Genomic DNA, 12,903 nt, shown 5'->3' on the forward strand with positions numbered 1-12,903 from the left:
GATTACCCCAGCAGCTCACTTAGCACTAAGAGCACAGGTGCTCTGAAATAAAATTGTACTTTTCAATTCAATTCACTTCAATTTTATTCATGTAGTGTCAAAAGACATACAATTGCATCCAGGCATTTTGCAGAGCCTAGAGCCTGGACAGCACTACAGTAAGGCAGCGAAAAACCTCCCTTTCAACAGTATGTCCAATGTGCAGGTCAAAGACTTGATACCCTCTCACCGCCCCCCTAGTGGCAGTACATATGAACTACAGCTGCAGTAGAACTTGGCTTGCTCTGGAGTACCACTGCTGCTCACCTGTCCTTGATGACCTGAGCGAAGGTCTTGCCACTGTCGGCCTTCTGGTAGAGGGTCTCGTGGAAGAGGATGACGCCGCCGATGCAGTGGTCGATCTCCTTGTCCGCAGTGAAGAGGAGCTGGCGGTACAGCCTCCTGTTTTCCTCTGTGTTCTCTGTGTTGATGCTCTGGAAGCGCTTAGCAACGCTGCCTGCACCAGCCAATCAGGGGGTGGGTGGGGGGTGAGGAGGAACATATTAACTTAACTTTCTCTCAGCATGATTTTGTTTTGCAAAAAGGTCACAGGGGAAGGGAAACTTAGGGTGTGTGTGTGTGTATGTGTGTGTGTGCACGTGAGTATATGTGTGTATCTTGAATTTCCCCTGGGGATCAATAAAGTATCTATCTATCTATCTATCTATCTATCTATCTATCTATGTGTGTATGTGTATATAGACACTATGTATGTGTGTGCATGTGAGTGTGTGTTTGTAAGTGTATGTGTGTGTACGTGTGTGTGTACGCGCGTGTGTGTGTGTGTGTGTGTATAAATATGCATGTGTGTGTGTGTACCTGTGGACTCATCGGCAGCGAGGATGCCCTTGCCAGGGGCAACGATCTTCTTAGCAATGTCAGAGAGCTCCTTCTTCTGCTCAGGGCTCAGGAAAGGGTAGGCGTGAGGCATGGTGACTGACCAAGGGACAGGGAGAAGAGAGAGGGAGGGAGAAGAGAGGGAGGGAGAAGAGAGGGAGGAGAGAGAGGAGGAGAAGAGAGAGAGAAGAGAGAGAGGGAGGGAGAAGAGAGAGAGGGAGGGAGAAGAGAGAGAGAAGAGAGGGAGGAGAGGGAGGGGGAGAAGAGAGGAGAGAGGGGGAGAAGAGAAGAGAGAAAGAAAGAAGAGAGAGAGAGCGAGTGAGAGAAGAGAGAGAGGGAGGGAGAGAGAGAAGAGAGAGAGGGAGAGAGAAGAGAGGGAGGGAGAGAAGAGAGAGAGAAAGTGGAGAGAAAGTAACAAAAATGGGATGGGGAGAGAGAAAGAATAAATGAGAGAGAGAATAAGTTAATATTGTGGAAGAGTACGCTAGCATGTTCCCACTTCTGTTTTCTCTAATAAAAACTGTTTCACTTCAGTGGGTATTTGAGTGCTCTGTGCGGCATGAGAGACCCATGAGTGGCGCCTCTGTCCAGACCGGTCCAGACTGCTGCGGCTGGACTCACAGGACAACGAGTCAGAGACACGCCCCGTAAAGGAGAAGTGCTACTGACGGTCAAAATGACCCAGAGGGCGTGTTTTTCCACAGTCTGTGTGTGTGTGTGTGCATCACTTGTGTGTGTGTGTGTGTCATCTCCCCCAACCCCCCCCCCCCCATTCTCAGTCCCCCTCCCTTTCCTTCTCTCTCTCTCTCTCTCTCTCTCTTGCTCATTGTCAATCTCTCCCCTCCTCCCCCTCTCTCATTCTCAGTCCCCCCTCCCTTTATTTCTCTCTCTCTCTCTCACTCTCTCCCCCTCTCTCATTCTCAGTCCCCCTGCCTGCCCCTCTCCCTCCTCATGTAATCTCTTCTTGTACCCAGAGCAATGGTTGGCATTCTCCTGACCTTTCCTTGTTCTGAGGGCCCTGTTATCCTTGGCCTTTACGCTAACCCCCTCCCTCCCTCCCTCTCTCTCTCTCTCTATCTCTCTATCTCTCTCTTTCTTTCCTCTCTGCCAGCTCTCTCTGCTCCTCCATTCACTCTATCTGTAGGTCACTCTAAATATACCCCTCTCTCTTTCTCTCTCTCTCTCTATCCCTCTCTCTCTCTCTATCTCTCCCAACAGCAGCTGCTGGTCTGCTCGTATCGCTCGCCATGCAGCCCACAACAGGAAGCCTCGTGCCCTCACACACACTCACACACACTCACAAACACACTTCTGCATGTCCTCTCACTCTCCAGGGTAAAAAGCCTGCTAGTGCTTTAACAAAATGAACATACGAGCCCAGGAGTCACACCATGTCTTGACCATGTCTTTTTGTGTTGCTTGCACTGGCCCACGTCATTGTATGAATATTTAGCTAAATATGATGTTCGGGAGTGTGCAAATACTACACTTTGAGTACACTACCATGCACTAACATAGGTATATGAAATGAAGTACACTACCATGCACTAACATAGGTATATATGAAATGAAGGACACTACACTGCACTAACATAGGTATATATGAAATGAAGTACACTGCACTAACATAGGTATATAGGAAATTAAGTACACTGCACTAACATAGGTATATATGAAATGAAGTACAGTGCACTAACATAGGTATATAGGAAATTAAGTACACTGCACTAACATAGGTATATGAAATGAAGGTCTGTCTTGAGAGGAGTATTTCATCAGTTTGTACTGGTTCACAACAAGCGTTCTTAATCACTAGACCAAGGCCAGCAAACATTCTGTAACTACGCTACACCCACAGATGCTGACCTTCGTGCTGGTGGTATGACCTTCACCATACTCTCAAGGGCGTCTGTTCCTGTTTGCACAAGTCAGCTGGAGACAGAGCCAGTGTATGGAGGAGTAGATCTGAGTTATAAATAAGCCCTCACACACACACACACACAGACACGTCTCTATCTGTGTGTGTGTGTGTGTGTGTGTGTGTGTGTGTGTGTGTGTGTGTGTGTGTGGTGTATGTCTGTGTGTCACAGAGAGGAAGTTTCTATTGCACTAATCTCCTGAGCTGGCGGTGAGCACATCGCTATGACAGGGACCGAAGAGAAGGACACGCCTGCATAACAAAATGCAAGCTCTCTAGACTTGCAGCGAGGGTACGCATTCAAATAGCCAACTTTGTTCTTTCAGCACTGTGATGAATGTGTGTGTGTGTGTGTGTGTGTGTGTGTGTGTTGTGTATGTCTTTTATCAAATACAAAAGCCAGGCAACTGCAACCTCTGCCCGGTTAAGATTTAGTGTTCAACAAATAAGCAATGTGAAATATGTCTGACAACCCAACAACCCAATGGCATCTAAGAGCCTCTCATCCTCTCCTTTGGTAGGCTAAAGCCTATTCCTCAACACAACACAGCCTTTGTGTATTTCCAAAGACAAAAAGTGCAACAGTGCCAAATGTTCCCTGAACTGTCTGACAGACTAGAGAAGCTCACCATAGCTTCATGTGAAATAAACTATTCATGAGCCCTAACAACCAGTGCTATCTCTCCCTCATGACAGCTGACATGCACCACTTGTTGTAGCCATATTAGCTGTAGATACAGTTGAAGCATTAATTCATAAACTGACTGTTTCACTATACCACTTACTTAGCCTGACCCTGTATTAAACGGACACCTCGTAAAAATGACACACTGTAGCCTTACTAGCAGAGATATAATTGCACTACAACATTTCTGCAGGACAGTGATCTCAGGCTAGTATAAAGCACCACATTCACTATAAACTGCAAATATCTGCATGAGTTTAATCAATTGGCGGAATAATTTAAATTCGACATGAATACATGTAGGCCTATAATGTGAATCTCCCATGCATGTCTACGCGATAAAGAGTTGCGTGGCTAGTTACCTCTGTGTTTGTGGAGATCCGCTGAGGAAGAGGAGAGATTTAGAGGAGAGGATCCGGTTTAGTTCCGCGACGCCTACTGCACGTCCGACCAGCCTTTTTATCCAGTGTTTGTGACCCCTCACATTTCAGCAGCCGGGCTATTCTTAGCGCCAACCCCGCAACCCGAGAAGGGCGGCGGCAAGAAGCCCCACAGACTCATACGCCTACCCGTGATAAGGCAGCGCTGTCGGGGAAAGGGGTTAGTCAGATAAATGAGGCCTACAGATGAAGAAATTAAAAATGATGTACATGGAAATAGAAAGATAGATAAACAGACAGACAGACACACACACACACACAGAGAGAGAGATAGTAGACAGGCAGGTAAGAAGGCAGGCAGACAGACAGACACACACACACACACACACACACACACACACACAGAGATAGTAGACAGGCAGGTAAGAAGGCAGGCAGACAGACAGACAGACAGACAGATAGATAGACAGATAGATAGATAGATAGATAAAGAGAGAGAGGTTGTAAAAAAAAAAGTATCCTCTAAATATAAGTTGGTTCTAAAATGTTTTCTGGGAATAGCAGGGGTGTGAATGAGAAACTAACTTTTTTTAGTGTTTTTAGAATGTAATATTCAGTTTCTACATAAATGATTCTCCTGCTACTCACGTGGATGCAGAAGGCTGAATCAGTGGTCATTCAAAACTTTACTCTCAGGCTTTCCTGTACAAATTCTGCCCAGACCTTCTACACCAAGAAACAAAACATTTACAATTTAAAAGAAATTACTTGAACATTTTGTACAAAGACAGACAGATGGGCAGAGAGACACATGTGACAACATGGCTGACCGGCCATCAGAAACCCAATCCTGCTCTTGCACCTTTCGAAGCAGATCTTGACCTTTGAGCGACCTCTCGGGAACCTTGGCCTAATGGCAAGGGTTGCTTAGCAAAGGTCGCCCTGGTGTAAAAAAAAGTTGGGGTGTTACAGTTCTCTGTGTGCGTGTATGTGTGTGCGTGCATGCGTGTATGTGTGTGTGTGTGTGTGTGTGTTTGTGTTATATCTCCCACATATTTCATTAAGTTATATTTCAGTTCATCTTGTGTAATGTATACACATGCCATTGGAAATACACCCTGTAGTGAAGTGACCTTTATCATTTGTGTAAGTGCATGTATGTTCTTGCTGGACTGTGTATGTGTGTGTGTGTGTGCTTGTGGCCTTTTGTGCATGCCTGACTGTGTGTATCTGTGTGGGTTAACAGACCATGTAGTGTGTGTGTGTGTGTGTGTGTGTGTGTGTGTGTGTGTGTGTGTGTGTGTACGCTGTGTGGTGGGATCTCTGCGGGGAGAGTGACTGTGTAAGTGTGTGTGTGTGTGTGTCAAAAGCATCTGAGTCTTTGAGCATATGCAGTTTTACAGTTTTGTGTCTGTGTGTGTGTGTGTGTGTGTATGTGTGTGAGAGAGAGAGAGAGAGAGAGAGAGAGTTCCCAGGAGGCCTTGGAAAAAGGATTGAAATGTGTTTTGTATATCATACTTTGTTTGAATAAATAAGTGTTTGAAATAATGTGTGTGTTGTGTGTGTGTAGAGGATTTAGCTTAAAGAGAGTGAATGACAGTTTCAAAGGTGTGTGTGTGTGTGTGTGTGTGCATACTTTGTATTGCATAGTAACTAAATGTGTGAAACTAAATAACATTTCCTAATGCTATGATGTTGGTGTGTTTGTGTGTGTGTGTGTGTGCGTGGTAAGGCGATGGGGCTATGAAATACTGAAATACAAATTCAACCTTAAATAACTTCTGCCATTCATTTTTGGCAGAACAGAATAGGTCATTCATTTACTTGTCTTGCTATATTTCAAGTAACAACACTTCTTTATTCCTCCTTATTTCCTGAGAGTCATCAACAACTACCTCCCCCCCCCCCCGCACACACACACACACACACTTCCCTCTGTCTTCCTCTCTCCTGCTCTATTACCCAAATAGTTGCCACAGCGGATAATGAAGTTACCGCTCTGTCTCTCTCACTTCAGCTCTCTCTCCTTCTCTCACGGCTTCCTTCACTCACTCCGTCTGTGTTCCGCTGTGTTGTGAGCCCACCATGGGACTTCCTGAATGGACCCCCAGCATCATCTTCTGCCTGTTTAACGGTAAGCATGAATACACATGGATAGTTTCACAATCACGGTAAGCGTTTTTGTTTCATGAGGCGTACGAACGTAACATTCTGCCCACTTCTCTAGTTTTGTTTTCTGTCCCTGTGTCTTATTTTGTGTCTGTTTATGCAACCTCGCCTGTTTGTTATGTAAAGTACCTCTGTACCTTTGCGTGTCTTGAAAATCACTATAAAATTAAAGGTATTATAATTATTATTATTATTATTATTATTATTATTGAAAAATGGCAACTGGTCATTGACAATTCTTAGATATGTATATTGTACTTCCCATGCTAAATGTGCTGTGGAGTGGACATGTATAAAACATGTAGTTTTTTGGTTTATATAAGTATAAGGTTACACTCTGGGTGAACCCGAGATCACACAGATATGTGAAAAATCACCGTAAATCTCCTTTAAGTGTAGTTTTAAAATGATTAGATACCCAAAGAAAAAGGCTGTGCCTTTCACAGTGGCTGTCCTCTGTGCTGGTGTGTGGGCCCCAAACACAAGACTGTTACAAACACAAGACTGGAGCTCACAATCCAGAAGTATAACGCAAATCCCAGAGTTTCATCAAATGGTTTCTATTGGCTTCACCAGACCAGATGCAACCTGAAGTGCAAGTTGAAATAGTTGGTGTGTGTGTGTGTGTGTTTGTAGTTGGTGGAAGAAGTTCTTTTAAAATGTTTTAGTTCATACATCTGAATGAAAATGACTGAAAGATGATTTTTTTTCTCTTCTTTTTGTCAAGGCGCTCATAAGTCATATAACAACATACTGTTGTCCATCATAGTCACATATTTTGAAATACTCATGACAGTACAGATCATTGCACAGATGTCAATGTAGATTTGACTGTGTGTGTGTGTGTGTGTGTGTCTGTGTGTGTGTGTGTGTGTGTGTGTGTGTGTGTGACGTCCCTTCCCTTTCAAAATATTGCAGCATCTTTGTTTCTTTCATGTAACTCTCACACCACATTTAGACAGGAATAGGCTAATAATGACAGATCATGAAGTATATTAGGCATGAAATAGGCTATGTGACATAGTTAAAATGATCTCCAATTGCCCACTCATCAGGAAATCGTCAGAAGATGGAATGTATGTCCTTTTAAGGGTATGTGTGGTTGTTCTGCTGTGTTTACCTAAGAGGATGATGTATGCTGATGACTAGTCCTCCTCTACATAACTAGTGTGTTCATCACTATGAGTTCTTTTACTGTTTATCATAGGGACAGACTATGTGCTTATACAGTTTATCATAGGGACAGACTATATGCTTATACTGTTTATAGGGACAGACTATGTCAGTGGTCCCCAAACTACGGCCCGCCACCTCATTTTGGGTGGCCCCCAAAACATGTCTGTGGTATATAGCATCTGGCCCGCACGGGAGTACGACATGTCAAACTATAACCTCCGTAATTTCCCCCATTCATTCTCTATGGCGAGTCTTAACAGTACACATGTAATACTCTTTTTGTCCACTGGTGGTTGTTTTGGCGCTGTTTCACGTTTACCATCGAAAACGGAATGAAATGTAGGCCTATACCTGCAAACAATGTAAGAGGCCTATGCTGACTGCATCAGTGCTCAAAGTATTCTAAAAGTTTATCAATTAATTGTTAATAACTAACTAACTTAATAACTAACTAACTTCTATTCAAGTCATATTTCTGGGACTTATTCACTCGTTGTCAAATGTTCATCCAAATTCACAATTCACAAAGTTCTCATCAGGTGAGTGAAAGTTAGAATGGTGGTCATTCCAGATGTTTTTGCCAGCATTTAATAAAACTCTCATAGTTTGAGAACTGGCCCTCGAAAGAAAAAGTTTGGGGACCACTGGACTATGTGATACTGATTATCATAGGGACAGACTATGTGCTCTTGCTGTAAGGTAGAATTAGCACAAATAAGAATGAATTTGACTTTTTCAACTGCTTATACACTAAATCTTTGCTTGTCACGCAATTTTCTAAACATGTCTTTTAAATTTACAATTTCCTAAAACACATTTTGCAAAACACCACACACAATTTTTTTTACCTAACACACACAAATCTAACAGGAAGTAACTTGATTTCATTTTTCAAACACAACCTATCAAAATGACACACTTATTCACACTCAGTCCTCAATGTACAAACACTCATTACTTACTGAGCTCCATCCGATCGTTGGCCTATGAATAGATATACTCTATGACCCTGAAACACACTGTATAGCGCAATGTAGGCTTTGTAACATTTTAGATTTTAAGTAACATTTTTCTTTTTTCTTTTTGTTTGTTGAGTTACCATTATATCAATGTTGTTTTCTGTTCCTCCGGAAGCGCCTTAGGAACGCACATGTTTGTTTCTGCAGTTGAAAGGGTCCATACAGGCCTATGAATACATACACAACTGAACACCACCCACCCACACACACACACACACACACACACACACACACACACACACACACACAGTAATACATTTTCTTTGGGAAAAGCAAAGTAATTTGATAAGGCACTGCAGTCGTAAGGTACTGTAGTCTGGCTGTACAGTTCCCAAACTAAGTGATGATGCTACTTGTCAGGACACTCTCCACAGCTGAGGAGTAAAAGGGCTTCAAGATGGAAACTGATACCTTGAATTTCCTCAGCTGATGTAGCTAGTCCAGTCTTATAATGTCTTGATTTCTTCGGTGTGTGCTAGGTGTTACAGTAACAGTACATGTTAGAGTGCTATTTGAGGCATTATGCATTTTGTGTGAGCAATTGTGGGTTTTGTGTGTAGAGATTTGAAAAATAGACATAGAGTTGTAAACAGTTGTAAAGCTTACATGGGGGTATTTGTGGGCTGTGGCCAATTGGTTAGGGAATCGGACTTGTTGTGACCAAAGGGTGGCTGGACCGATGGCAGGGAAATTGTGGGGAGGGGGAGTGATTGGACAGTGCTTTCCCACATCCACGGATGAGGTGCCCTTGAGCAAGGCACCTAACCCCCAACTGCTTCCCTTCAAGGACTACTGCTCAGGGTGTGAATGTGTGCACCTAGTGTGTGTGCTCCTGGTAAGCTCACTGCTCCAAGTCTCTGTGTGTGTGTGTGTGTGTGTGTGTGTGTGTATGTGTGTGTATGTTTGTACACTACCCCCAGATTGGTTAGAATGCAGAGGAAAAATGTCCCCCAGGACAGATAAAGTGCAATGGACACACAGTGACATTCTCTATCATAAGACAGTGTGTCATCGATACCAGAAAGATCCCAATGACATCCGCATCCGAATCAGCAAAAACCCAGGAACACGTAAGAGTTTATTGCACCAATGGAATCCTTTCCAGATGGACCTGCAGAGCTAATTCATATGTGCTAACACTAGAGATACGGACCTGCAGAGCTAATTGTGTGCTAACACGTTTGTCTGGGTTCACTTTTCAGACGGACCTGCAGAGCTAATTCATATGTGCTAACACGTTTGTCTGGGTTCACTTTAATAAACCACGGAAACAAGTAGTTGGTCTTGTGGCCTTGTGCGTCTGTTATTTTAGAATAGAGGAACTAACTAAAGGACACCAAAGAGACATGCCATGCCATCAACCTCATTCAGGTTGTCACTCACACACACACACACACACACACACACACACACACACACACACACACACACACACACACAATGATTACAGGTTTTTTCAATTGATTAAGCACCATTTTCACACAATTACAGTTTTTCTCGATTGCTTTGACCTGCTGAAGGAAACTGGGATCCAATTGGTCTTCATGAACACTTTCTTTGCACAGCAGAAGTTACCTCTTGCGAATGTGTTCAGACATTTTCATTGGGTTCACACATTTCTCACATCTTTTGCAAAACAGTTACAGTTTTTTACAACTGTTTACACACGTTTTCAAAACTGTGTATATTTTTCAAAACTCCACACACAAAACTAACAATTGCTCACACAAAATGCAAAATGCCTCAAATCTCCAGCTAAATGACACACAACATTCAAAATGTCATAAACACATATTTAAATCAAACATTCGCCTCACATTACAAACACTTTTGTCATAATATGACATTTTGGATACATCATGTACACACTGTTGCTCAAAAATGCTCTTTTGTCTTTCATAGGCTTTATGTATTTCCATACAAGAGTGAAAGTTACGGTATCTACAGAGAGAAATACACAGTAAAAATGCAAGCAATATTGAAACCAAAAAATAGTGATTTTTCCCAAATAATTTGCTGTTGCGAATACAGTATTTTACAGCCAACAAGAACAATGCAAAGCAAAATACAATGACCACCAGATGTACATGGAGTTCTGAAAGGCTGATTTTGCCTAAGATGCAAATGACTGACTACTATCAAATTACTTTGCTTTTTCCAAAGAAATGTGTGTGTGTGTGAGTGTGTTTATGTGTGTGTGTGTGTGTGTGTGTGTGTGTGGGGGGGGGGGGGGGTACGTCTATAGAAAAATGTATTGAGCTAATGGTAACTTGGGGAGACACAAAAATATAGTAAAACAAGTTTTACTGTACATAAAGTCAACTTTTTGTAGAACATTCCTTTCAAAGTATTTGCATTGGTTCTGAACATTTCAACCGGAAATCCTCTAGGGCCAGATTGATGGGTTATCTTTGAAAAACGGAATCAAGTTACCGATACTTCCTGTTTGTGTGTTAAGTAGAAAATTGTGTGTGGTGTTTTGCAAAATGTGTTTTAGTAAATTGAAAACTGAGTCAAACATTGAGAATTAGTGTATGGTTTTGCAGATTTGGTGTGGGGTTATGATGTTTGGAAGAAATGTTTAGAAAATTGTGTGAAAAGCAAAGATTTAGTGTGTAAGCAGTTGAAAAAAACAGTTAACACAGGTGTCATTCAAAAACCCAAAACTCTATTGGTTTTCCCATGCTAAACAAAAGGAAAACATCTTTTCACAGGTGGTATAGATTCCTTGCATAAGTCTGAATCTCTGATACACCTGTGTGAAACTCCTTTGCACAATTCTTTATAAATAAGAGTAGTGATGTAGTACTCGAGTCCGGTCTCGAGACCAATTTCTGCTTTCTCGGTCTCGTCTCGGACTCGTTCCTTCAAAGACTCGGTCTTGACTCGGTCTCGGACCACAGTGGGAGGAGAAGGACTCGTAATTTCAGACCGAGTCCTCTAGACCAACGCATTTTTTATGTTCATATAAAAAAACAGACAACACATAACAACAATAATAATAAAATGCAATGTTGACCGGCATTATTTGAAAATGACATCCCATGGTGCAATGCAAAGATACTGCCGTCAGAGCCGTTTATTTATCTCTATGGCTCTGCTGCCAGTGAGTGTCTGTAGGTCAGCATAGTCCATATTAAGACGTTAAGACTGCTCCTCTAAACAATTCCCAATCTAGCTTAGTCTGTAGGCCTAACTGTTGATTATTAATTGGGGTGATATTAAATTATGAATATTAAAACTGACATTTTTTTATGGTCTTGGTCTCGACTCGGTCTCGACTCCTAAAGGACTCGGTCTCGACTCGGACTTGCTTCCTCAAAGACTCGGTCTTGACTCGGACTCGACTGTATTTGAAAACCAACAGACTCGGTCTCGACCCTTCAAAGACTCGGTCTTGACTCGGACTCGGCATAGGCAGTCTCGTCCCCATCACTACATAAGAGATGTCTGTTCTGTGTTGCTATTTGCAAGTATGGATCTAATGCACATTTAGTACTGTATTGCCTATTTGGTGGAGAAAACAGTACAAAAGGTGTTTACTGTAGGTCTATTTCGATGAAAAATTACAAGTTGTAGTTCAATGAAATTTACTGTATCTTGCTGTGTTTACTGTATGTCTTACATGTCAATGACAGTTACATCTTGGGAGGAATGAGTAAATTATTTTTTTATTCAGTACATTTTGTCTTTTCACAGTTTTTTTCTGATACCAGAAAAATGAGAAAGTAATGGAACAGATATAGCAAAAATGCTAATTTTGAGAACTAGATTTTGCATTTTGTTGTCCAATGTGTAATGATTGATTAAAGAGTGTTTTTGAATTGGCAACACGTTACATTACATTACGTTTAGCAGATACTTCTTGACCAAAGATGTAGTGTTTGAGGGCAAGATTTGCTTTTGCAGCATGTTTTAAGTGTTTTAAGCAAAATGTGTCATTTTGTCCAGAGTGCTTTTGTTCAGACACAGGTGTTAACTGTTTTGAGAACGTGATGTCAGAGTTGATACAGGTATCAAAACGATCGAGAAAAACTGTAACACAATTCTACACCCAATTAGCAGAATGCCTTTGCTCTTTTGCAAAATGAAACACTTCAGTCATATCACAAACATATCCATCATGTGATCTGATTAGGATATAGTGTATGCTTGATCCCCCCCCCCCCCCCCAGAAATATTGTTCAAGTAAAGGATCATTTAGAGTACAAGAATATATTGAGCAAACATGATACATAAGACCAGTCCTGTACATTGAGGACCTTTTTCTCTTTACATTGTGAAGTACACTAAAGTTTTTTTTCAACTACTACACTTGTGATCTTTTGCTGGAGATTTGAGGCATTTCGCATTTTGTGTGCGCAGTTGTGTGTTTTTTGTTTAGAGATTTGAGGCATTTTGCATTTTGTGTGCGCAGCTGTGTGTTTTGTGTTTAGAGTTTTAAAAATGCCCATTGCAAGCTGCTGCAAAGTGTTTATCATGTCAAATCACTGCTGCAAGGTTCTAGAACACTTTTACGTAACTCATGCTTGGAGGTCAATTCTAAATCAACCTGACCAACATTCTTACAAAAGGAGCAGCCTGAGACCCCCATTGACTTAACCATGGTGATTTTTTAAAACTGCCCCATACCATGTCTGCAAAACTACACAGCCTTTGACCGAGTTTTCAATTTCATAA

The 12,903-nt window shown here is 41.9% G+C and overlaps 2 protein-coding genes across 2 annotated transcripts in view; one reads left to right on the forward strand and one right to left on the reverse strand.

Moving 5' to 3' along the window:
• aldoab (aldolase a, fructose-bisphosphate, b) overlaps window positions 1–3,990 on the reverse strand; it is a 9,652-nt gene extending 5,662 nt beyond the window's left edge. The window contains exons 1-3 of the mRNA XM_042086552.1: window positions 3,842–3,990; window positions 859–975; window positions 307–496 (exon numbers count right to left, since the gene is read on the reverse strand). Of these exons, the coding sequence (XP_041942486.1) occupies window positions 307–496; window positions 859–970 (302 nt within the window). The 5' untranslated portion in view covers window positions 971–975; window positions 3,842–3,990. The remainder of the gene's footprint in view (window positions 1–306; window positions 497–858; window positions 976–3,841) is intronic.
• Window positions 3,991–5,809: 1,819 nt separating this feature from the next.
• The window catches only part of LOC121705521 (integrin alpha-M-like), a 51,503-nt gene continuing 44,409 nt past the window's right edge, over window positions 5,810–12,903 (forward strand). Inside the window, exon 1 of the mRNA XM_042086532.1 lies at window positions 5,810–5,993. Coding sequence (XP_041942466.1) covers window positions 5,945–5,993 — 49 coding nt within the window. The 5' untranslated portion in view covers window positions 5,810–5,944. The remainder of the gene's footprint in view (window positions 5,994–12,903) is intronic.

The sequence above is a fragment of the Alosa sapidissima genome, chromosome 3, assembly GCF_018492685.1.
Source record: "Alosa sapidissima isolate fAloSap1 chromosome 3, fAloSap1.pri, whole genome shotgun sequence".
NCBI classification, from domain to species: domain Eukaryota; kingdom Metazoa; phylum Chordata; class Actinopteri; order Clupeiformes; family Clupeidae; genus Alosa; species Alosa sapidissima.